We start from the raw sequence: 24,355 nt of genomic DNA on the forward strand, positions 1-24,355 counted from the left end.
CCCTTTGCTTTAACTGTAATTAGCTGCAAGTCATGCACTTCATTTCCATTTTGTTAGGTTAATTAACTTCGGTTTTTCACCATCGTAGGTAGGTCCGCCAAACAACATAAGTTTAGTAAGAGAATATTAACACGCTAGATGGTTGAAATTGCTGCAGTAGTAGCACTGGTCCTGATCTTACAAACTGATTAATTGATGAATTAAATGGATTGGATGGGGTGCTGCAGTTTCAAAAGAAAGTGTGTTTAACAAGCAAGTTTTTGAAAGACTTGCTTCAAAGACTTGCATTGGCATTTACTTCCCCATACTGCACTGCATGCAACTGCAAAGGCTGATGGCCGGATGCAGAAGAGCTTTAATTTGCATTATTATGTGATGTATTGGGTTCAATAATCTCATCCACAGCCAGAGTATCCTACCAGCATTTCTCGCAAATGCATGAAGTCATTTTTGCTTTCTTGGACGTTCTTAATTATTTTCTGTGTGATTTATGGCTCTACAGTGCAACTGTTCCATGGTGACAAGACGGCATAGACTTATAGATATAAAGATTGAATTATAAAGATTGAATTTTACTGTGAGCCATTCAACTGGTACATGTAAAAATATTTAAAAATATTTGATGAAGAATACATTATTCTATTAGGGTTGTGGTCAAATGAGTCGAATGTGCCTTTTACAGTGCACTACAAAACAAAGAACTGCCAATAGGTTTTATTTTTTTCCTAGTGCTCCGTCCACTAACTTCCTCTTTGCAAAAAGGTGTACAATTAGCAAGCTCATGGTTCTTTGATTGAATCATTGAACAACGATTCAATTCTCCTTGTCAACTGTTGTTGATGCACATGCACGCCCATCTTAAATTACATCTTTATTCTTTAAAACTCAGTAGAAATATGTAAAGAGTTTGTAGATTAAGCAATTAAGAGCAGTTATCTTTGCATTTGAGATATTGTCTTCGAATCTTTCATTCCCAAATATCTCTTGTATAAAAGAAAAAAACTTAGTACAAACTTTGTTCTTTATAGTTGCAAATTTTCTTCTTTCGGTTACTTGGTTGGTGGTAGCATGGACTAAAATATTATTATCATTTATATCGAGAAAATATTGATGTCGACAATTTATCAAAGAGCACACACGCAAAGGGGGTTTCGAACCCTTGCCATTCAACTTCTCCGACGCCTTAACCACCATTTTGTTGATGTTTTTGTGTTAATAAGCTAAACTATTTATATTTATAGTCTTTTTTCGAGTTGTTTTTTAAATAATTAGATTTTTAGGTGAGCATATGACCTTTCCTTTTCAACTACTCACCACCTTTTCACAAAGTACTCTTACTCTACACATAGAGATGATGAAGATAGTGAAAATTTTGAACCTCATAGGAACTCTATGTGGTACTAAGTCACTCATATATCTTACCATGCAATGTGTACAGTGTAAAATGTTGTAGCAAATCATTATAAATAAATGATTATGACATATTTAATCCTTTTTCATTAATTACTACATATTTAATACATTCGCAGTGTTTTTCAGCTCACTATATAATCAACTTAAATCAATTAAACCCAACATGCAACGCATTTCCTTCCATTTTTTTTTTGTGATAAACTAATAGATAATTGACTAAATAAACATCTTCCAAAGTTTCAATAAAAATTTCCAAGTTTTTATTCAATTTTTACCGATATCGATAGTTTCTTGATATTTCCATCAAAATTTCTGTGTTTTTGGACCACTGATATTTCCAAAATAATAGATATTTTAGACATTGGGTGGTAGTAAATGCCAAGACAACTATTGAACTATCATTCTTTTATTTACACATGGAAATTGGTTCATGTCAATTTCGAAATTCTGACTATTGTCAAAATCCCAAATTTATTTCCCTCATTCAAATGCACCGTTATTTATTTATTTATAATTTGGCCAGAAGAAAGGAACTATCATTCTAGGGCTTATCATATTTCTTCACATTCCATTTACTGCAGCCTGGGCTTCAAGCGGGATTTAATCCAAATTCCAATTGTTAAATCCGGCCCTTAAAGACTATATATATATATAACAAAGCCCAGCCTGCTAATATCAAACACGTCTCAGCCACGGCTCACTAGCGTCGGTTGGGCCCAATATAAAAGAAAAGATTCTATCCGTTTCAAAATAGCAAACTCCCTTCTTGCCAACGGAATTTCAACGCGCGCCTTTTCCCCCATCTTCTTCTCTGTTACTCGGAACAACCAAGAAACCATGGCTTCTGCTGAACCGGGTCGGATTTTCGCCTGCGTTCTCTGGCTCCTGTTCTTCTTACTCCCGTTTTCGTCCTCTGTGGAACCATCCAGTGAGCTTTCTTTAGGTACTTTTTTTTCCATTAATCTTCACATTTTATTGCGCTTATCCACACTATGAAGTTATAAAATCTAGGGCTTTTATTACTATAAACAGAAATTTGAAACCCTGAAATTAATGTTTTGTTTTTAATGTTTGTGTTGTTGGGCTGCTGAGCTTACTGAGGAAAAAGAAGAAAGTTGAAATTTTGAATCTTTTGCTACGAATTTGCCAAGAATACGAACTCAAAATATAGGTTTTCCATGTAAAATGGGAGGAGACTCGTTTATTTGGTTACTTAATTTTTCTTAAGAATCAAGACAATGGGAAATTTCAAATTTTGGTTTGGTGTTGCATTTTCCTTGTGGCAACGGAAGTATTTTCTGATTTTCTGAATATAAATTTTTGGGATTTCTTACATATTACTATATATTTTGGTTTAAGATACCAAGTATTTTTGTTTTGCTTACTACTTCCATGGGATCTTGTGTGTGTGTGTGTGTAATGCTTGATTATATCAGTTTATTCTTTCTGATACCACTGCTACATTATAGGTGTCGAATGTATTAAAGTTGGATTTTCTTTTCGGAACCAAAATGTGCCTCCTAGATGAAAGCTTTTGGTAGGACTCAAGATCCCACATTGGAAAAATAACCTGTCCTAGGGTGGTTTAAGAGCTCTTGGGCACCCTTCCTTTACAAGCCGGTTTTAGGGGCAAGTTCTACCCATGGGCTCTTAACAGATTTGCTGGACATCTTATGGAGATTAGTTCCTTTAGGCAGATGTCAATGACCTATTTCATGTTGACTGATAAGTTTTACACTTTGGGTACTCATACCCCTTTCTTATGTTTTTCGTTTGCAGTTGCTGCCGAGTCTGCTAGGTTACAATTATCTCATGGCATGCCAGTAAAAAATTCTCCTGGTTCCAAGCCTGGCACTTTAGTGTTGTGTGAAAGAGTTCATATCCGTGGATTGTCAAGGCTTAAATATCTTGGAAAGTTTGCCAACACTGCGAAGCTGAAGATATCAGCAACAAATTCAAGCATTCGCATACTGGCCATTGAGGTTTGTCTCCACAGGTGAGTCATCAATATTGTGGGCCTTATAAGTTGTTAATACTAATTGCTTGTCATGCATTGTGCATGCAGGACTTATTTAACTGAATGGATATGATAATGTCAACGTCTCTGAATTTTGTTCTGTTATAATGAAACATTTTATCATACTGTTAGATTTATGATTGTCAAGTGCATATGCTTGGTAGAGTTTCTTGTGTGCTTTATAGTGTATATTTCCAGTTATGGCATTGTTAAAATTATAGTGAAAGTTTACAAGTGCCTTATTTTATTTCATTACAAATGTATTTTGAACTTCTATTTTCATATTCTGACCAGAATGCATCAGCTATCAACCGAGAATTTTGTTTCTCGTAATGTAATCCCCAGCTTGGAATAAAGATTTAGTTTTGATAGAAAACAGAAACAGTGAAGAATACAGTACCAGTGCATTTATTTTTTACATAAGAAATTTTTTAATATTTTGTTGCAGAAATACATCTCTGGGGATAGGGATGTGCCCTCACAGCCAGTGGGAGAAGGTTGCCAAGGGCTCCTGGTCTGGGTCCATGTCACCCTTTGAGGACAAACTCTTAGATATACGGACAGCTGGTTCATCGTTAGAGAGCTTTGAGGTGTCCATTGAAGAAGGTAACTCTTCTTAGTCTAATAACATATAACTTTACCTCTTACTCTAATCCTTACATTTAGTGATCATTTCACTAATGTTATATTTTGCAGAATTTTTTAGGTATCGCCTAATATTTTTGATATTGGGCATAATCATTATGAGCTTGGCGTCCCTCCTGAGCAAATCATTAGTATTTTATTACAGCAGTGGAATGGCAATAGGGGTGGTCCTTGTCATCTTGATTGTACTTTTTCAGGTAATGTAATCTTCTTTTCCAGTACTAATCATGTCATGTTTATTTTATGTACCATTTTAAAGCTACCTATGTAATCCGCATCCTTGATAAGATTGCTATATGTCCAAGGAAGTCCGTAGAGTCATCCAAGAAGATATAACTGATTAGCAGACTTTTTTCTTTTCTTTTTTTTTTTTTTTTTTTTTTTTCTGGTTGTTTGCAGGGGATGAAGCTTCTCCCAACTGGTCGGAAGAACTCTCTTGCAATTTTTGTGTACTCGTCTTTGGTATGTATCAAATACAAAGCTCAGTTATTTGCCTTTCTCTGTTTTTCATTTACATGATTATGATCCATGTAATTCTTACAATTTATCAGGTTGGTTTGGGATCTTTTCTCCTCCGCTACATACCTGGGTTATTGCGTTCAGTACTCACCGAGATCGGAGTTAGTGAAGACATGTATAATCCTGTAAGTGATCTTGAATTATTCTGATAGTTGCCCTGGTATGTCCACCATAAAGCAAAATGCCTTTGTAATTTTCCATCCAGATTATTCGATTACATATCTTGGTCATGTTTTGCTGAAAGCCTTTATTATATTTGAAATTATTTGTGATTTCTGTTTTGCTACTTGTGGGAAGCTACCACATTGGTCATTTCTTTATTTTCATCTTCTGGAATTGTTGAGTTAGCTGGTTTACTTGGCCAAATATAGTGATTAATTATTGTTTTTTGTTGCAAGTTTTAACAACCATAACAATCGAGGGCACTATGGAAACTTCAGTTGATTACCCAATGAAGCTGGCCTTAGAGGTTGTTTTTATTTAAAATTAAGTTATTGTAGGTAGTTTCAAGTTGCTTTATTGAAAAAAGAAGGTAGTTTTAAGTGATCTGCCTGGAATAATCAATAAACAGCCATCTATTAGGGGAAACAAATTCTCTCGTATCTGCATGGACTTCGGCATAAAGTTGCATATGCTCTAATAAGATATAAACCGGTAAACATCGTTTCCCAACAAAGTATGAATTGTTAAATATCTCTCTCTAATAAAATATGAACACTTTGATATGCTTTTTGGTTTTGATGTACTCTGTATTCTCTTTCAGGTAAGATGTGCTTATAATTCTGCACTACTCCATTACTCTTACCATCTTGGATTTTAGTTTTATTCAGGTGTGTACTAATTGATGCCAAATCAAAATTCAAGTTTTTGAATGGCATGATACCTCGGAGGCTTAGAAGCACACTGTCGTTTTTTACATGTGTCATCTGATATTAGTTATTCTTGTTCTTGCTTTTGCTATATTACGGTTTTCATCTTGCATCTGAGGTTTTAGTCACTTGAGGTGTGTAATGGTTGATGGATCAGAAAAAAGGTTATTGATTCTCAAGATACGCCTGAAGGGTCATTGATGCTAGTTATTGTTCTTGTTGCTTTTATTATATTTAGGTTATATGTTTTGTATGTGGGACTCGCATATCTTTTTCTTTGGGTAAATTACTTTATGAATAGACTTTACATTCTTCATTCACATGATACCCTGGAGTTGACCTTTGTATCATATGAATGATTTAAGAGATCTTGCTGCACCTTATTTTATTTTTGTTGCGACCCAAACACTAAGGATTATGCAGTAACTGTTGGGGTAATACTTTGGAAATGTTTTAAATGTTTTGCAGTTGGCTATATTTCTTCTGGCTTTTGTTTTTCTGGCTGGAGCATGGTTGGGCTTCTGGGCAGTCCGCAAACTGGTTCTGACAGAAGATGGATCAATTGATATAATGACATCTCAGTTTGTTTATTGGTCCATCCAAATTGTGGGTGCTCTTATGACTTTTCAGGTATGTTGTATCAGCCTACACTTCAATTATTGTCTATCAAAATTTCAATAGCAGTGAACATGTAAATGTCTCATTTTCTAGAAAGTGATTTTTTTTATATCCCTTTGCTTTCAGAGTTCTGCTGATCACCTTCTGGCAGCGGAAGCTACAGTATTTGGATTCTTAGCATCGGTAATATTGAAGAAAATCTTTAGATGGAGATTCCTCCGTCGTGTGTACAGGTATCTGTCTTTCCCGTTCTGGAGCTTAGTCATGGCCTTCCATTACTATGATCTGCCATCATTTCCTTCGTCAATATCTACAATGTAAGTAACCACCAAACTATTCCTTTGTCATTATCGACAATCTAAGTAAACACTTACTTCGGAGTTGTCTCCAGATGCCAATAATGCTTAAAGCGCGAATAGGTACAAGTGTGGGTGTTATAACAAAAATGGATACTCATTTCTCATTGTTCTAGTAATCAAAAGGATAATATATAACTTGTGGATGTTATACATGCTTGTAATGATCTTTTGAATTCTCCAAACTTGTATCACATGATCTACAGTTTCATAATTCATGCATGTTTCTTAACTTTCTTTCGATTTTTTGTGATTTTATTTGGCCATTCATGATATGTACGAAATGTTCCTGCAGGAAATTGTCGAAATCACCCAGAAAGAACAGCAGAAGATTGGAGATTCCTGATTCTCCACCTTCTCCGCCTTCTCCACTGTCAGATTCGGGGTTATTTGCCTCTACCTTCCACACCACACCTGAAAGGAGAAAATTCTCAAAAGAAGAGTGGGAAATGTTCACCGCAGAGACGACAAAGCAAGCCTTGCAAGAACTTGCTTCTTCTCCTGATTTTCACAGATGGTGCTCCTCAAATGTAGAAAGAATCAGTGTAGGCCCCCGGAGCACGAGAAAAGTTGCTGATCAACCGCGCCGTTGGTGGCTTCTTTAGTGGTGCTAGGCAAGCAGCTGACAACATTTCCTTCGCAATGTGGGCATGGGCAAAGTTAAGTTGGAAAGAAGCCGAGATGCGTGTTTGGACATAGTCTGGAAAGAAGAAGCAGGAACAACTGTGATGTTGTAAATTCCATAGTTTTGTGCGGTTCATTATTTTTGAGCAACCTGTAGGCTGTATGGAACAAATCGTTGTTTAAGTTAACAGTAGGCTGATTTTTTGGCTCTCTCTCGCAATGATGTAACCCGGAAATCTAAAATTTTCAATTTGTCGTATTACTTGTACAATTTATTTTGTGATTAACATTCAAAAAATTAAATTATATATATTTCTTTTTCTGTGGGATTAAATGCTGTCTGTTTCTCATTTGCAATTCTTAATGGGAACTGAGTTACTTGTCAAGCGCCAACGTTGATACGAAGTGTTTTTGTCAAACTTTTTTGTTTTTAGATAAAAATGTTTTCTTAATGAAGAGAATTACGAAAATATCTTCTGTGAATATCAACACCCTATCGAGATAAGGGTGTATATGTCTATCATTTTCTATGAAAATTACAATTAAAAATGAAACTATTTCCTAAAAATCTTATAACTGTATAAACAAATTTTAATATTAAAATAGGAAAAGAACATATATGCATCTATAAACAATCTATTTTCCATCTTGACCAAAAAAAAAAAATCTATTTTCCTCCGCATCAAAAAAATAATAATCTATTTTCCATCTTGACCAAAAAAAAAAACAATCTATTTTCCTCCGCATCAAAAAAATAATAATCTATTTTCCTATATTTTCGTTTTGGTTATGATAGAGGGATCCGGATCATCTGTTCTGATTTTCTTTGCTTTACTTTTGTTCTTCACACGCCACTTTATTAAAATTTAATTTAATGGACTTAAAAGTTGACATATTATTCTTCAAGCAAAAACCCAATTTACTCCTAATTAAAACAGAAAAAACAACATCATGACGTCAAACTTAATGTCCTATCCCTTTCTTCTTCTTTTTTCTTCCTTCTTCTTGTCACACGTTTTCTTCCTATCTATAATCACAATCCATTCTGGTTTTTCCTTCTTTCTTCCCGCCACACGTTTTCTTGTTGTTTATAATCACAATCCATTTTGGTTGTTACAACGTTTGCTTAGTGGTGGAGTTTGTTTACTCCTTAAACTTGTACGCTATTTTCAATTTGCACTCTCAAATCTTTCTTTTTTTTTCTAGAAAATTAGGTACATGAACTAATTTTTATTGCCAATTCCCCCTATCGTCTAAATAAACACCATCTCATTCAATAATCCGTCAAATCATTAAAAAAAAATTGAAAAAAATTAGAGAAAAAGAGAACAAAAATAAAAAAGAAAAAAATTCCTAGGGACCCACCCTGCGGTTTTCTTCCCCTCCCATTCCTCGTGATCATCACTCTTCACTCCTTCCCCCATTCCCCCATGACCACCACCTGCAAACTCCAGCCCCAAACGAACCCAGAACCCACAGATTGCTTCTTCCTCAATATCTCCGACGCATACTTGTAGGCTCCTTAAGCAATATCCATGTCCATCAGTTTCTGAAGCACCATTTCCAATGTTGTAATCACCCAACTCAAGCATTTTAAGGAAATCTATTTCTGATTAAACCCATTTTAAGCAATCAAAAACCCAACTCGTGAAACCTAACTGTAGTAATATACCACCGCATCTATCAACCAAACTGTTTAAATCTTGAAATGTGGTGGATGGCCTGATAAATGTAAGGAACAAAACAAATAACAAAATATTTTTAAGTTGACCAAATAATTTTCATCTTCTGTAAGCTTGGAAACAAAGAACAAGCTAAGCAGCAGACAAATCAAATCCATATCACCAGATTTCTTCTCCCTCCCCCCTTTCTGTTTTTTCACCCCATCCCCCGCGTAATCAATTGTAATTTGTCACACCAAAAACAAAAACATCAATTGCATAGTCAAAATAATGATCCAAAAAACTAGTTCTGATCCCAAATCTTAGCCGTTTTCCTTGACCTCGGTATTTCTTTTGCTCCTCTCTCTGCCCCCCACCCCAGAACCCCAGCCCGCAACCACCCATTTTCTTCTCCCCCATGACCACCACCGCAAGCCGCTCTCCACTCTCCACCCCAAACCCATCCCCCCCACCAACAGACCTTCCTCGCCTCCCTTTTTTCCCTTCTCTAACTCTCTCTCTCCCCTCCAACCCCCTTCTCTCTCCCGCATTCGGGCTCCAAGAGATGAAGTGGATGGGCCCCGGTTTATTAAAAAGGATTTTATTTTATTTTATTTATAATATATTTTTTTAAACAAATAAAAAAAACTAATTTACCCTCACATTTAACGCAAATTGAATAAAATGTGCTGATTTAGAAAAGAGGGAGAAATTGACAATGAAAATTAGTTCGTGTAGCCATTACGTTTCAAGACCTGGATATTGGGATTGTTTTGTAAGGTCTATTGACTGATGAGTTATGGTTATTTTCCCGAATCAATGGATATGGAATATTTATATATTTTTTTATTTTGATAGAGGAAAGAGAAGGGATTGTGATTACAGAATTTTTGGAGAAACGGCAAGAAGAAGACGTGCTAAGGTAAGACGGTAGGAAAAAGAAAAAAAAAAGAAAAAGAAAGGGAGAGTGTTAAGTTTGATGTTAGTTGGGTTGGGGTATTGTTTTTCTTTTTTTAATTAGGAGTAATTTTTTGTTTTTGTTTGAAGAATGATGTGTTAACTTTTAAGCCCCTTAAATTAAATGTTAAAGAGGTGGTATGTGGAAGACAAAAGTCAAGCAGATTATGGTAGAGAAAATCAGAGCAGAGAATCCGAGTCCATGATAAAGACCACAATTGACTTTTGAAAATGAGTTACTTGAGTGTGAGATAAATGCAAAGAATTTCTATGTAATGAGAATATCATGCAAAGAATTTGTATATAATGGGAATATCATTGTTTTGCTATTCTGACCAATTACATTCCCGCTATGGGGAAAAATTATCACATACATGATGAAACATTGGAAATAACAAAATAGGTCTATTCCCACAAAATAGAAGTTTTTCTCCTTTATGACCGAAGCTATTCTATTTGTTTTCATTAATATTATCCTACTCTCTGTTTATGTGGAGGAAAATAATTTGAAATTTAGCTAAAAGTCAGAAATTGAAAAGGAGAAATTGATATTTCCATTTTTTGGCAACTTAACGTAAAACTCGGGGGTCTTTCGATATAGGTCCAAATTTGAGTTTGCACTATGAATGCAGTTCATCTCTCTTTTGACGTAGAATTGGATCAATTGACTCAACAAGCCAGCCAACTATGCAAAGCCTTGGCCACTGTTTTTAAAACATTTACACATGTTGCCATTGTACAATCAATTCTCTAAATTGTATTAATTACTGCAATCAATAAATTAATATCACATTTCTATTATTAATCTCAATTTATCAAACGCTTTCAACCAGTGAATACCTTATGGCGAGGTATGTATGTCTTTGGGTGGTTTGATTTACCTGCTTTGCAAGTTTGTGTATACCTCCTTCATAGGTAATTTCATATCATATATCTCCTCCATAGGTAATTAACATTCAAATGTATACCTCCTCCACAGATAAATAGCATTCATATGTATACCTCCTCCATAGGTAATTTACCTATCCATACCTAATTAACATTCATGTATATTCCTAGTTCATAGATAATTATACATCCTCCATAGAATTGTAAGAAGAAAAAGAAGGAAGAAGAAAGAAGAAGATGAACAAGATGAAGAAGGAAGATTATAGAAAATCTATTTATTTATTTATTTTTTGTATCAGAGCATGTTTATGAGATTTTCAAAATTAAAATGGATAGACAAGAAAATATTGTATAAATTCAAATTATAATTAACTAAAAGTTCAAATATAGTAATTATTGGCCTAAAATTAATTTCTTACCCGTTTGTGAATTGCAATCAGAATCAATAGTTGTATTAATTAGCTAATTATTATGATATAAATTAGTCTTTCCCGATTTAAATCATAAGGGCATAATTGGAACATGAAAATAAATTTATATGATACATCATAAAATTAGAAAATGAATGTAATTCTATGTGGCATTGAAGTTGGAGGACTTGGATTACTAACAATACGTGTGTGGATTGCACCCAAATTCTATCATAAGAATTAGACTTATACCGAATTATTTATTAAACTTATTAAATGACTCACAAAAAAAAACTGTGGAATATGGGGACCGAGAGTTCTGAGTTTAATTTATGCTAAAAAAGACATCATTTTGCAATTTATATTGACATACATAATAAATCCAAACACTTTAAATTATTAATTGTAAGAAATTTAAACTATAAATATCCAAATTTCGTAATTTAAGAATTCTATACAATTTTCAATTCATCCATTCTTATCTTCCATTATTTTCTTCATTAAAAAAATTTCCCATTTTCGTATAGATTAACACCAAACAAGAATCTTTTATCTTATAACAAGAAACCCCTAATTTTTCTGATACAACCAGTGTAAAAGGACTCAGTCGAGTTGTTGTTGTTGTTAGGTTTATTTATTTATTATAGACTCTAGAGTATTAACACTAGTCAATAGAAATTAGTAGAACAACGGTAAATATTTGGAGAAAGAAAAGAAAATATTCTTTCGAATCCATCCACTACGTAAATTCGCATTATTTCTCCTTTTGTGCGCTGTTAAAGCAGCGTGGAAACCGCGTCTCTCACCGCCTCTTAAGAATCAGTTTCTTGAGCTTATAGGTTTTCAGAGGAAACTTGGTTTCAGGTTCAGTCCTCGAGCTTTAGCCGACTCTCAAAAGTCTTATAAATTCTCTCAAATCTCTCAACTTTTTCAACATTCAATCAAAACTCAGTTGCTAATTTGTTCTCAAAGTCTTAAAAAGCAGGTCTTTTTGGTCTCAACAGAGAAATACAGAGAGAAATTCAGAGAAGATGAGTTACTACAATCAGCAGCAGGCTCCAGTTGGTGTTCCTCCTCCACAAGGTCTGTATCAAGCTGCATGTTGTTTGTTCCTTTGGGATCTTTTGATTTTGATTTTGGTTTCTTCAATTTTGTTTTCAGTGATCAGTTTTTTGTTTTGGTTTTTTCATAATAATACTAACAACTATTGATCATCAAACAGGGTATCCTCCAAAGGATGCTTACCCTCCACCAGGGTACCCTTCACAGGGTTACCCTCAGCAGGAGTACCCTCCTCCACAGGGTTACCCACAACAAGGGTACCCACAGCAAGGCTATGCTCCCCAGTATGCTCAGCAGCCCCCTCATAGGCAAGAAAGTGCTGGTTTGCTTCAAGGATGGTAAGGCCCCTCTCTCCTCGCTCCTCTCTTAGCTTATCTTAATAAATTGATGTAGACTCGTAATTATGAGATGGCACGATTTTGGTGGTTAAAGATTTACCCTTTTGTTTGTGTGTTTGATTTTTTTATTAGTGATTGTTGCCTAATAGTCTAAAATAAGGTGTAATTTTTATGCCGGAAAAAATTGATATTTGTTTTTATGGTAAAAAATTTCCTCTTTTGTTTGTTTGTTTAATTTCTTTGTAATTTTTTTAGTGAGTGTTGTTGCATGACAGTATATATGATCCTTGACATAAGGACTTTATGTTGAAACTTCAACATCCTGTTTTTGTTTTGTTTTAAGTTGAAGCCTCATAAGGACTTTATATATGATCCTTGACATAGTTTGTTTTGATCTAAATGTCTTGCAGTTTAGCAGCACTTTGCTGTTGTTGCCTTTTGGACGCGTGCTTCTGATGGAAATCTTGGCGATTTCATCTTTAATGATTCGTTCACGATTGCTTTACGTTGGGGTAAAGTCTCATTCAAGTTTAGGATAAGCTGTAGTGTCTGGCAATCAGTGCTGTTTAGTTTGGCAATATGTAATGCAGACTCCGGGAATTATATGATGGATTTATGTAAGGATATTTTCTTTCTGAATTGAATGACAGTTTGTTTTCGACATTGTCGCGCTATTGTTCATCAGCAAAATGAATTTACTACGTTGTCTATAGTTAATGGTTCAGATTCAGAGGGTATGTGCATGAAGTCTCTGAGGATTTTAGAACAATCCTCATGGACAAAATCTGAGAATTCTATGACTTTCTTCTTTGTTCAGAATTCTTGTTTTTGGATTATCTTTTGGGTTGGATGTCATGATGTGTTGTATAATGGATGTAGCATTCTATAGATGCCTTACCACTCGTATCATTGGGATACAGATCATAGTCGGCAAGTATAGTGCTTTGCTAATGTATAGAGATGCTTTGGTTTGGCAGGTTGCTAAGGTGGTCTCTTTATTCTTAAGGGGTGTATTCAATTAGGATTCTAGAGAGTTTAAAAAGATTTTAAAAATCCGGATGTATTCAATTTGGATTTATACAAACTTTAAAAAAATATATAACTGTTAGGGTGTATTCAATCTAGACTTGTTTGAACTTTTAAAATATCCGTCTAAATGTGGGTGTATTCAATTAGGACTTGGAAAAAGTCCAAATAAATTTACTTGTATTCAAAAGGGATAGATTTGGAATGATTTAATTAAGTGTTGGAGAATTTGTTGGGTTGCTTGTCTTGACTGAAAAAAACAGTGAGTAGGCTCAGCACAATGATGAAACCAGTGGACAACATATGGATAGCAAAGTGGAGAGGCGTTCGGTCCCAATTGAATTGATGATGAAAGGACTTTTACTTTACTCTAGAGAGATCAAAATGAATGAAGATATTTACTCAACTTGCTCCAAACAAATAGAACTTATTCCAACTAATAATCTTACGAATTAAACAGATACTTATTATATGCCACAGCAATCTGGTCTCATAATTCCATGTCCCTTCATCATCTCTCTCCTATTTTGTCGGATGGTTCAAACTTCATCCCAACTTAAGCAAAGCATGAGGAACTCGATGATAGATGTATATGAACAAAATTGAGGTGATATAAATGGTCCCAGTGCTGGAAGCCTGGAACCACATGTGACAATATATAGTACAACTTTATTATTTTTTATTATTTTTATTATTTTTTATAAAAAGGACAAGTGTCCTTCAAACTCCCGAGTCCCATCCCAACTCAACAGACAAATTTTTATTATTTTTTATGTTAACCCTATCGTTTTGCCGCCTCTCTGCCCTCTCTCTGTGTAAAGGAGAATTTCCCGATGAATATTTCATTAGCTTTGATACAAAAGGTAAGAAATATGAAATACAATCAATTACAATTAATCAGTAATTAGAATCAGTGACAGCTATTATCTAATCAAGGCAATGAAGGAGAAGATCTTGCAGAGGAATTGGAGGAGAGTTGACCGGGCTCGATTGCTGCCCAACACTCTGTAAGTTGTAACCAAAATATCTCATGTTTTAAATACTTGGGTTTTGTTTTGAACCAAAAAAAAGAAGAAAAGAAAATGGCTGCTTTAAGATCAAGGCCATGGAATTACCACCAAACTTTGTGTTCATGCCACTGCAAACCCAGAATTTTCAATTACAATTTGAAGGTGAAAAATCAAAGGGTTGGGGTTATTGGGTTGGCTTGTTTGTGGCAGGGAATGGGAAAAAGAAAGAGAAGGTTAATGGAGGCCAAAGGGTTTGGGTGGGAGGGCCATGACTTGGGGGCATAAGTTATTTCTGAGGAAGATAATAGATTTGTGGAGGCCCTGAGGGAAGTTCAGCCTTATGTTTTCTTAAACAGAGGCAGAACATTTGTTGTGGCCATAGACGCTCTCTCTCTCTCTCTCTCTCTCTCTCTCGGAAATGTATCATGCTCCCCGATCGGAGTTCGGACCCCAAATATGTAAATTCCTGATGCGTCCTTTTTCCATTCTTCACTCCAATTCTTCTTCTATCCATTCAGCCATATGTTCTACATCACTGATTGGTGATGAAACGACCTTACTGCAGAGATCAAAATTAACAATTTTCTTAACTTTTGTTGGTCGAATAAGAGATTTCATATCTGCCTAAAGGCTAAGATACAACGAGGGAACCCAAAGGCTAAGTACAACAAGAGATCTCATAATCAAATGATCATGTGAGGAAGCAAACAATTAACAAAGATATAATTTTTCTTAACTTGGTCCAAAAAATAGAGAGATTCCAACTGAATTCTTATATGCCACTGGAATCTTGTAATCTAATTGAGCATCATACCTTCTTTATCTTTCTTCTATTATTATGGAGGATGGTTCAAACTTTATGGTACACTTTTCTCTTGGAGGATTACAGAGCATATTCCTTAGCAATGCCTTGTAAACATTTGTCAAATTTACTCCACTCCATCCACAGCTTACATTAGGATATATTTCAATGACCCGATCGTCAATTTTTTAAAGCTTCACTAAGCAGTTGGGATGATTGAAAACAGTCTTCATCCACAATGTTCCGAAAAAACAATGTCAAATGAGTTCCACAAAGTGTCAACTTAATAACCTTATTTAAAAGATCTTTCAATAGCGAGGACTCTATCTATATATATTTATGGTGAAGTATAATTCCTACTTTCTAGTTGAAATGTCTAAACTCATATGGAAATAATTAACATCATATGTTGAGATTTTCCATGAGTAACATGGCACATTTTGCTAAGTGGTAATCACTTCATTCTAATTTGTTTATTTGTAATACAAAACCTAACAGATAAAATAAAAGGAAAATGACCAGACTCAAACTTTGCCATAAATATAATAGCCAATTTTCTCTCTCTATCTTAAGCAAGCATCAGAAACTTTAATGGTCCCATGAATTTTGTGTTATATATATCAGGGTTTTTCTTGTTTCTTCTTTTTCTCCAATCAAACAGTCACTTGGCTATGTGAACAAAATTGAGGTGATAGTTGTGGTCCCTCCCCGTGACACATCATCACCTGTCCTATGAAGTACTGTTACTAAATATCTACACTAGTTTGAAGCTTTCTTGTAATGTGAGAAGAACTTATGTGGAAACCGCAAAAAAGAAACTGCGTCTCTTTTTGTGTGCAAATGTGTTATAAAAGCAGGTGTTTTTGGTTGTGAAATTGACTCAACAGAGAAATACAGAGAGAGATTCAGAGAAGATGAGTTACTACAGTCAGCAGCAGGATCCAGTTGGTGTGTTCCTCCTCCACAATGTCTGTATCAAGCTGCATGTTGTTTGTTCCTTTGGGATCTTTTGATTTTGGTTTTGGTTTTTCAGTGATCAGTTTTTTGTTTTGGTTCTTTCATAATAATACTAACAACTATTGATCATCAAATAGGGTATCCTCCAAAGGATGCTTACCGTCCACCAGGGTTACCCTCAGCAGGGGTACCCGACTCCATAGGTTTACCCTCAGCAGGGGAACCCTGTACCCTTCACAGGGTTACCCTCAGGCTCAGCAGGGGTTACGGTTGCCTTGATGGATTGTAAGGCTCCTCTCTCCTCTCTTAGCTTATCTTAGGAAAGTGCATTTTATATTCTGAAGAAATTGATGCTTGTTTTACATGTTGATTGTGACTTGGATATTTGGTGGAGCTTAAACTTCAACATCCCCTTTGTTTTGTTTTAAGGCCTCATTTGGGATCACACACTTTAAAAGTCGCTCATGCATTTTTTTCAAAATAATTAAATTGTAAGTAAAGCACCCGTGTTTGGTAAACAATATTTTTAAAGTGCTGTTAGTAAAAAAGCGTTGTCAAAACCGCTTGGTAAGTTTTAATATAAAATTGTTGTAAATCGGAATAATGACTCAAAAATAGACATGATGTTAAAAGTGCATATGTACTAACATGTGGTAGTAGTGGTAGGTAGTGATGGAGTGGAGGTGGTGGTGGTGGTAGGGATGGCGCCAGGAGGTGGTGGTAGTGACAAAGATGGTGGTGGAGGTGGCATGGTGGTGGTGGTGGTGGTGGATGTGGAGGTTTTGAAGGAGGTGGTGGTTGTGGTGGTGGTGGTGGTGGTGGTGGAGTTGGTGGTGGTGGAGGAGGTGGTAGTGGTAGTGGTGGCGGTGGCGATGGCGTGTGGTTGTGGAGGTAGTGAATGTGGTGGTGTAAGTGGTGGAGTTGGATAAGGAGGTGGTGTTATTTTTAAACCGAATGATGATATTTTGGGAATTAAAAATTCATTAAAGGTTCATCTCTCGCTTTTGAAAGCAGCTTTAAAAGCAACTCATACCGCTTAAAAGTCACAAAAGGCCAACGCTTAAAACAATCGAGATATTTTATTTTTACTAAACACTCTAAACCGCTTAACTTTTGAAGAGTTTTTGATTTAAAAAGTAATCCCAAACTTTGGCCTAAGTTGAAGCCTCATATGACTTTATATATAATCCTTGACATAGTTTGTTTTTGTCTTTTGCGCTTTGACGGACTTTGGTGTTGGGTGAATTTTTGCCAACCACAACCACAACCACACTACATTGTCTATAGTTAATGGTTCAGATTCAGAGAGTATGCACATGAAGTCTCCTGAGGATTTTAGAACAATCCTCATGGACAAAGTCCGAGAATTTGACTTTCTTGTGTGTCCGAATTCTTGTTTTTGGATTATCTTCTGGGTTGGATTTCATGATTTGTTGTACAATGGATGTAGCATTCTATAGATGCCTTACCACTTGTCTCATTGGGATACAACTCATAGTCGCTAGTATAGTGCTTTGTTAATGTATAGAGATGCTTTGGTTTGGGAGGTTGCTAAGGTGGTCATCTTTCTCCTTAATTGTTAATTAGAATCGATAAGAGGTTATTTTAGTTCTGGCCACTCCACCATACTCCCTAATTTGGGCTTAATTACAGTGTTGGGGAAGGGTTTCTTGAGTACTGTGTATTAACCTGAACATGTCTTCCAATTTGGCATGAGCTCCCAAACATTAAAATGTGTCCATTTTCAGTAAAAAAAAAAGTGGGCAGAACTAACAAAAAAATAGTGCGACAAATTTGGGCTTTAGGGGGAAAATTGATACTTTAAAATAGCCTAAAAGAAGAAGTCATATTGGGATACATGGGAGACTTTGGAAAAGACTAAAGGAGAGAGAAATTTTTAGAAGAAGTCAGTAGGGCTTTTTCTTCCTAAATTATTAGCCCTACACCTGACAGAAGGGCAAATGGAAGAAATTGCCCTGAGCCCGAGTTCGAAGATTAAGCCCCAAAATACCTCTAAAAGGCAAGAGAGCCTTAGAAGTATTTTGCTATCTTCACCAACTAGAATAATGGTAACTTGTATAGTTTTGGCATGCTTATAGTCTTTTCAAATTTCAAGATGAGTGGTATGTGGCATTGGAGCAAAATCAACATGGGTTTAGCACTAAGAGAGAAATTAGGCTTGGTTTATGAGAAAAGAAAGTGTTTAAGTAAGGAATGAGGTGTTTTGTGAGGAATTCGACTAGGGAAAGAGGAAAAAGAAAGGCAGAGTTCTTCCGCACGCTGAAAAACAAATTGGAGAAGAAGATGAACAATGCACGAGTCTGAGTTTTGCAAGATAGAGAGAAAAGCTTGCTCTCTGCAGGTTGTGAGTTGAGTTTGTTGGGTAGGGGAAGGCTCAATTTATAGCTGCTGGAAATCACCATTTTTCAAGAAACCCTAATGGCTTCTACTTACTTTGGCTAAGCTTTTCTCCCTTTCTCCTCCCCTTCTCTGACTTCCCTTGGCAAAGATTGTTTCATGCCATCTTCATGAATTCAGGAATTTGGGGGCTCAACATCCCCTTTCCCGCTACTGCAATGAGAGCTCCAATCTTGGTTTGTTGCTTTTCTTCTTTTCTTCCTCTTCCTTGGCCAACTGATGAAGGAAAAGAGGTGCAAATGTATGTTGGTCCAAGGATGCTTCGACAAAGATGCGGATGATATTCATCTGCTCTTTGATGTCTTTGGCTTGGGACTGTTTCAGCAATTTTGCTTAAGGAGCATGCCATCTACCCTTCACGTGTTCTCTGCTTTTCAAAAGGTCTGAAGCTCTTGTGGGCTATTTTGGTTTTTTTCTAAGGGCCAAGATGGCTTTCTAAGCAAATGGGCTTGTTGGGCTTCTTGATTTGGGCTTATTATTTTTGTTGAAGTTATCTCTGGCTAGGTTATTTTGCTTGGGCTTTATTATTTTTTCTCTCGCTTACCCACATGTTAGCCTAAGAAATGGCTGAGTCTCGAGGTTCAAGCAACCCGAGACTTTCCATTTCTTGGTCCATCAATGGGCCTCATGTTGATTTATCACTATCCATGCCACAACCCACTCAAGCAAGCCCCGTATTTGAGTGGCTTGGGCCCACTTAAGCTTGTGTGATTAGGTGTGAATGATAATTCCTGCTTAGCGTGGCGGTAGTTTGCGTGGCATGTGTGCGCTTATATGATGAACTTCGCATGCCCAAATCGGGTTTCTTCTGGTAAAGCATCACATTGGGCCGAGAATTTATTTGGTCGAATGTGAATATTTTGGGCCTCAACATTAGCTCCCTTGATTATCAGCCATGAATGTATTGAAATGGTCCAATAATCAATTTTCAGCCTAAAATAAATTTCATGGCATGGCATGGCATGAGTTTAGGAGCAACTCAAGGATAACAAAGTTAAGAGTCTCAAATTACACCTGTGTCTTTTCCGTGAAGGTTGAGGGGTCACAATGGTCCCACTTAAACCCAATCATTCTTAAACAATCGAGGTGTTGCCTTGAAGAACTTTCCTAGACACTCAGAATTTTGAAGGTCACTTACTAGAGTTACCAAGAGTTGACCTTATTTTGTGGCATGATATAGAAGAAAATGCTTGGTGGATTAGCTCAAGATAACTACTTAGCTCGCATGATTTATTTGCTTGAGTGACTAGAGAGGCTTGATTTTGCATGATTGTGGTTTGCAAGAGTTGCATTGACTAATATTAGTTATGTATGCTTGATTTTGGCTTGCATGATTTGCTTTGACTTGTATATTTGGTATTTGGCTTGATGCTTAGCATTGGTATGTATGCTTGATTTTGGCTTGATACTTGGTATTGGCGTGTATGCTTGATTTTGGCTTGCATGCTTGGATGCTTGGTTTTGGCTAAGGTAGCATGGTTTAATATGGCTTTTGGGACATTTAGCATGGTGGATGTCATTTGACGTGAGTTGACATGCTAGTGGATAGTGGGATCCAATCTTAGAGTTGCGGATGCAATAAGCTTGGATTCACCATTGTGTTTGACTTTACAGTACCAGCCTCCGAACACTTTGAATTTAGAGGACAATGTAAGAAGGTTTATTACATTAAACCTACTAAAGTGATCTTCTAATCAACTTAGGATTACAAAGACTTATTGTTTATTAGGAACTCAAAACCTATCTCGATTAGGCAAGCCTCAAACAGTGTTCAATAAGGATAATGAAGGCTTAAGGGTTTCTAGTTCTACAAGGATTGGAATGGATTAATCCTTATAGCATGAAGGATATCTCTAAGTGTTTCTTGATGGGCAAGACACTTAGAGAGATGCATATAAATAGAAGGCTCCCTCCTAGATCCGAATAACACAACACATAAACAGAAATTCACCCATCGAGTTATAGCCAGAAGGATCTGATTCTCGTGAGAAGAACTTATACCTTGCATCACTAATCTATTCCAAAGATCATCCAATCTTTTGATGCCTTGAAGAAAACTAGCTTTAATCGCCCAGATCACCAATCGCTCCGATTTATGCTCAGAGATCACAGAGACCTAAAAGGCCAGCCTTGTCAAATGACTACTTTGTTTACCTTAGATCGCTAATCTATTCCAGATCATCCAACTGCACCAAAGACCATGTCGACCTCAAAGTTAGTGTTAAACATGTTATGGCTTTAAGGAATTAATGTATGTAACTTTAATGAAGGTGATATCGCATACATGATGGCTAAATATTGGAAGAATGCTTGAAATAGGTATGTGCTGGAAGGATATTTGGAATATAACAAGTGCTGGAAGGATATTTGGAATAGGATAGGTGCTGGAAACGGTTTTGTTTGGCATGGAATAGGTGCTGGAAAAAATGTGACTTGGCTTGGCATGATTAGCTTGGACTTGGATAATCTAATGGTTGAGTTGAATCAAGATATAGCTTGATCCGCATGAGGTTCACTCTTCCGGTAGCATGAATATTGGTGTTTTGGAAAAACGATACCCCTTTGTTGCAATGAGGACAATGATAGCATGACTTCTTCTATGTGCTTCCAACAACTAGAACTGCCAAGTTCTAACATTGCCATTTTTATGATGACTGTATTGCTTGAAAAGCTTGATATTGTGATATTTGGTTTGGTTTGCTTGAAATGATTGCATCTAAGTGAAATGCTTGAGTTGCATGGTTTATGCGTGGATTGATTCACAAATGCTTGTATTGATGGGTGGAAGAAGAGATACGAGTTTGAGAGAGCATAAGAGAGCTGGGCACGTTGTCTCCTTGCTGGCTTGGCCCCCAAAATTTTGTTGCCCCTTCCCTTTGAATTTTTTATTATTTGCAAGTGTCTACCCTCTTTTCCTTTCATTTGGCATGGCATGCTTTATTTTATGATTTTCTCTCATTCTCTTCTTTCTTCTTCTTCAAGACCCAAACCCGTGGGTATTGTGCATCAGTACATAAGTCATATTTCGGAAGCTCGGATCAGAAAACTTCCTTGATCAAAGTTGTTCATCTGCTCGAGTACTATAGCCAGTAAAATTTGCAGAATTTTTTGAATTTTTCTGATACCTCAAAGCTGGTTTGCAACTTCTGAATTCATCCATGGCTGGTGAGTTTTTGCAGATTTTTCTTCTGCATGTGTCTTTAACTTATGATACTCGTATGATTGCGCTTGCTTCACAAAATTTGCTTGAAATTATGTTGTCTATAACATATCCAAAATTGAGGATCATCCACCCATTCTAGTGCTCTCTACCTCCATTTTTCTAAAGCATGTTCATGAGTTGATGTTGATGCCTTTGTTGCATGCTTGTCTTCTATGCTTGAATGCTTGAGTTCCTCTGTATTTCCCAGAATTTGTGAACTAGAAATCGAATTCTAAGGTTGAGCTTTTGATTTAGGATTCTAGCTTGGTGATAAACAAGAGTTATACAAGCTCACTTGGGTATGCATGCCAAGTGCTTGTCAAAATATCTCAAAGTAGCTTGCTGGCTGTTTTTTGAACTTTTGAAATGTTTCTTTTCGAATCTGAGTTGGAGCTTTTGAGACATAAAAATGGACTTCTCAATGGTTATGTTGGAATTGGTCTTGCATCACTTGAAGAAAAAATGAATTTTCGGTGGAATTTCAAAGTAAGGGTTAAGGTGCTGGAGCTGTACAGTTTCTGCTGCATGGGCTGTTTTAGAAATCTGTTTGACATGCTTCCCTAGCTCGAAATGCAACGAAATTTTGGGAAAATGAAGCTTGATATGTCTAGTTCTAATCTGGAAAGTCTGGGATTTGTTGGTTGTAAGCTTGATTTATAGTGATTTTCTAAAGGTGGGATATTCTAGCTAGGATGGTTGGAAAGCTTGTGTATAAGTTTTGCTTGGCATGTTGCTTTTGCTTGGGAATTTAGCATGTCTTTTCTGTTGGCATTGAGTGCCGATCTGAGTATTGCTAAAGCATGTTCTTGAGCAATATTGTCGTGAGAGCATGAAGTGGATTGGTATTGTTGTAAGAGCATGAATTCTTCAATTTGCTTTATCACGCCCGAATTGCTTGAAATGCTTGAATGAAATGAAATTTCTTGGCATGTGAATTGGTATCACACCTTGTGAATTTTGTCAAATGCTTAATAGATGAGTTTGCTTGCACTTTGAGAAAATTATGCTTCCAGCACATCCGTTTGTGTATGAGTACCTTTCCGCGTCTGATTTGGCTAATATATTCTCTTGTTTTAAAAGCTCGAAAGCATGATAAAGCATGAGAAGTCTAATTTGATAGCATGAAAGTGAGTCTTGGTCTCTTGCAACTTGTCTTTGGAAAACATTATGCTTTAATAGCAATTCTACTTCCACTTTTGTTTTCTAGTTCCCTTCCTAACACTGATCCGACCAACGTACTCTTTATTTCCTTTTCAGGCTTGATTGAGAGATTCCACAGCATGAGAAATGCCATCTTCTTACTAATTTGCAAGGAATTTGGTAGCATGAAGGTGAGTTTTGGTTGTTTGTACCTTGACTTGCGATATGAAGGCTTTTGGAAGATTTGAAACTGGCAGAATGTTTGAAATTAGGCATGTACTGGAAGGATGTTTGAAATAGGGTAGGTGATAAAAATTCTTTGCTTATGGAGTAGGTGCTAGAAGAATGTAACTTGGCTTGTTTCAAAAAGGGGAAATAGAAAACTGTTTCTCACCATAATGCAAGATTATCTAGGCTTGTTGTAATCAAAGAGATGATTTATACTGTGTGGCAAAAAAAGGTAGATGAGTTTGCTTGTTTGGATGGCATGGTGTACTTCCTTGAATTTGCTTGGCATGAAGCCCTCAAGTCAGCTTGTTGAGGTCAGCAATTGGTTGCAGAGTTGGGTTATATTCTCTTTGGCTTACTCAGGGTCGAGAAACAAAGTAGAGGCCTGCTTGTAAATATATATATATATATTTTTTTGCAACTTGCTTCAAAGAAGATCTTTGGAAGAAGTAGACTGAAGATGAGAAGGAATAGGCTAAGCGAGTTGTCTGGAAGAGATTCATACAACTTATTTTCCTCCGATAAGTAACAAACAGTTTGCTTTCCTCCAAGAGGAAAACTGAAATTTACAACAGCTTCAGGATTCTTGTCTCTTTCTTTTGCTTGGCATGAAGCCCCCAAGTCATTTTTGCATGTGCTCTTTGCTATGATGGATTCTCTTAAGCCCCCATAAGCCTTTCGCAAGATGTTTTGTCTGAAAAGCTTTAAATTTTGCTGTAGTGCAATTGCATGAATAAAGCTTGTGATTTTTCAGGAGTTGTCGTATGGCCATGAAGAAGAAGTTCTTGCAAGTATTAGTTGCCGAAGTATCCATCTTCAGAAAGACCAATTCTTAAGTATGCCTGAAAATAATGATGGTGCCAAAGTCTGCGCAGAAAAACATGGGGATAATGCAATGATGGGTCAGCTGTTGTGAGCCAGTAACCTTCTCCCGGCACCTACTACCCTTCTTCCAGCACCAACCTCCCTTCTTTCTTGGTGCATTTGAGGTCGCCCTTTGAGGTGATTGACAAGGTATGCCCTTTCCTTTTTGCAATTTCTTGAATCTATCGAGGGGCTTGTTGGGCTCTTCATGCCCATGGGCTTTGCTCGTTCACTGGAATCTCAGGTCCTTCTTTTTAACTTCTGTAGGAATAGATATAGACTGATATCTTGGCCTAGGCTTGTTTTTCGCATGCTTGAATAAATTTGGACT

At 36.4% G+C, this 24,355-nt stretch overlaps 2 protein-coding genes and 1 long non-coding RNA gene across 6 annotated transcripts; all 3 read left to right on the forward strand.

The window, feature by feature from the left end:
- The first annotated feature begins 2,156 nt into the window (after positions 1-2,156).
- Positions 2,157-7,395, forward strand: LOC103336487 (uncharacterized). 3 transcript variants are annotated; one of them, XM_016792972.2, is made up of 10 exons: positions 2,205-2,356; positions 2,883-2,950; positions 3,193-3,409; positions 3,879-4,036; positions 4,127-4,272; positions 4,475-4,537; positions 4,627-4,719; positions 5,932-6,093; positions 6,208-6,398; positions 6,733-7,395. In XM_016792972.2, exons 2-10 carry the CDS (start codon positions 2,938-2,940, stop codon positions 7,040-7,042), a joined length of 1,353 nt encoding a protein of 450 aa, XP_016648458.2. In that variant the 5' UTR covers positions 2,205-2,356; positions 2,883-2,937; the 3' UTR covers positions 7,043-7,395. The 3 variants fall into 3 exon arrangements, with proteins under 3 accessions (XP_088905445.1, XP_088905446.1, XP_016648458.2); XM_089049319.1 differs by lacking the exon at positions 2,883-2,950 and having other exon boundaries at positions 2,157-2,356; XM_089049320.1 differs by lacking the exon at positions 2,883-2,950 and having other exon boundaries at positions 2,157-2,356; positions 6,208-6,314.
- A 4,258-nt stretch (positions 7,396-11,653) lies between these two features.
- LOC148918798 (protein CYSTEINE-RICH TRANSMEMBRANE MODULE 13-like) lies at positions 11,654-13,038 on the forward strand. Of its 2 annotated transcripts, XM_089048308.1 has the most exons (4): positions 11,654-11,841; positions 11,963-12,060; positions 12,200-12,377; positions 12,788-13,038. In XM_089048308.1, the coding sequence occupies exons 2-4, from the start codon at positions 12,009-12,011 to the stop codon at positions 12,831-12,833; spliced, it is 276 nt and encodes a 91-aa protein (XP_088904434.1). In that variant the 5' UTR covers positions 11,654-11,841; positions 11,963-12,008; the 3' UTR covers positions 12,834-13,038. The 2 variants fall into 2 exon arrangements, with proteins under 2 accessions (XP_088904434.1, XP_088904433.1); XM_089048307.1 differs by having other exon boundaries at positions 11,666-12,060.
- Positions 13,039-21,354: 8,316 nt separating this feature from the next.
- Positions 21,355-23,415, forward strand: LOC148918799 (uncharacterized). The gene is made up of 2 exons (XR_016125276.1): positions 21,355-21,755; positions 23,050-23,415. It is a non-coding gene; the product is annotated as an uncharacterized LOC148918799 (long non-coding RNA).
- The last annotated feature ends 940 nt before the right edge of the window (positions 23,416-24,355 follow it).

The sequence above is a fragment of the Prunus mume genome, linkage group LG3, assembly GCF_029339155.1.
Source record: "Prunus mume cultivar Tortuosa linkage group LG3, ASM2933915v1, whole genome shotgun sequence".
NCBI classification, from domain to species: domain Eukaryota; kingdom Viridiplantae; phylum Streptophyta; class Magnoliopsida; order Rosales; family Rosaceae; genus Prunus; species Prunus mume.

What these genes read in the sequence shown, in the direction of transcription:
- LOC103336487 (XM_089049319.1), top strand. Translation starts at nt 2,251, where the DNA reads ATGGCTTCTGCTGAACCGGGTCGGATTTTCGCCTGCGTTCTCTGGCTC. An exon ending in ATCCAGTGAGCTTTCTTTAG is followed by an intron (nt 2,357 to 3,192) that starts GTACTTTTTTTT and finishes TTTCGTTTGCAG; the next exon opens with TTGCTGCCGAGTCTGCTAGG. An exon ending in CCTTCGTCAATATCTACAAT is followed by an intron (nt 6,399 to 6,732) that starts GTAAGTAACCAC and finishes ATGTTCCTGCAG; the next exon opens with GAAATTGTCGAAATCACCCA.
- LOC148918798 (XM_089048308.1), top strand. Translation starts at nt 12,009, where the DNA reads ATGAGTTACTACAATCAGCAGCAGGCTCCAGTTGGTGTTCCTCCTCCA. An exon ending in TGGTGTTCCTCCTCCACAAG is followed by an intron (nt 12,061 to 12,199) that starts GTCTGTATCAAG and finishes ATCATCAAACAG; the next exon opens with GGTATCCTCCAAAGGATGCT. An exon ending in GCTGGTTTGCTTCAAGGATG is followed by an intron (nt 12,378 to 12,787) that starts GTAAGGCCCCTC and finishes AATGTCTTGCAG; the next exon opens with TTTAGCAGCACTTTGCTGTT.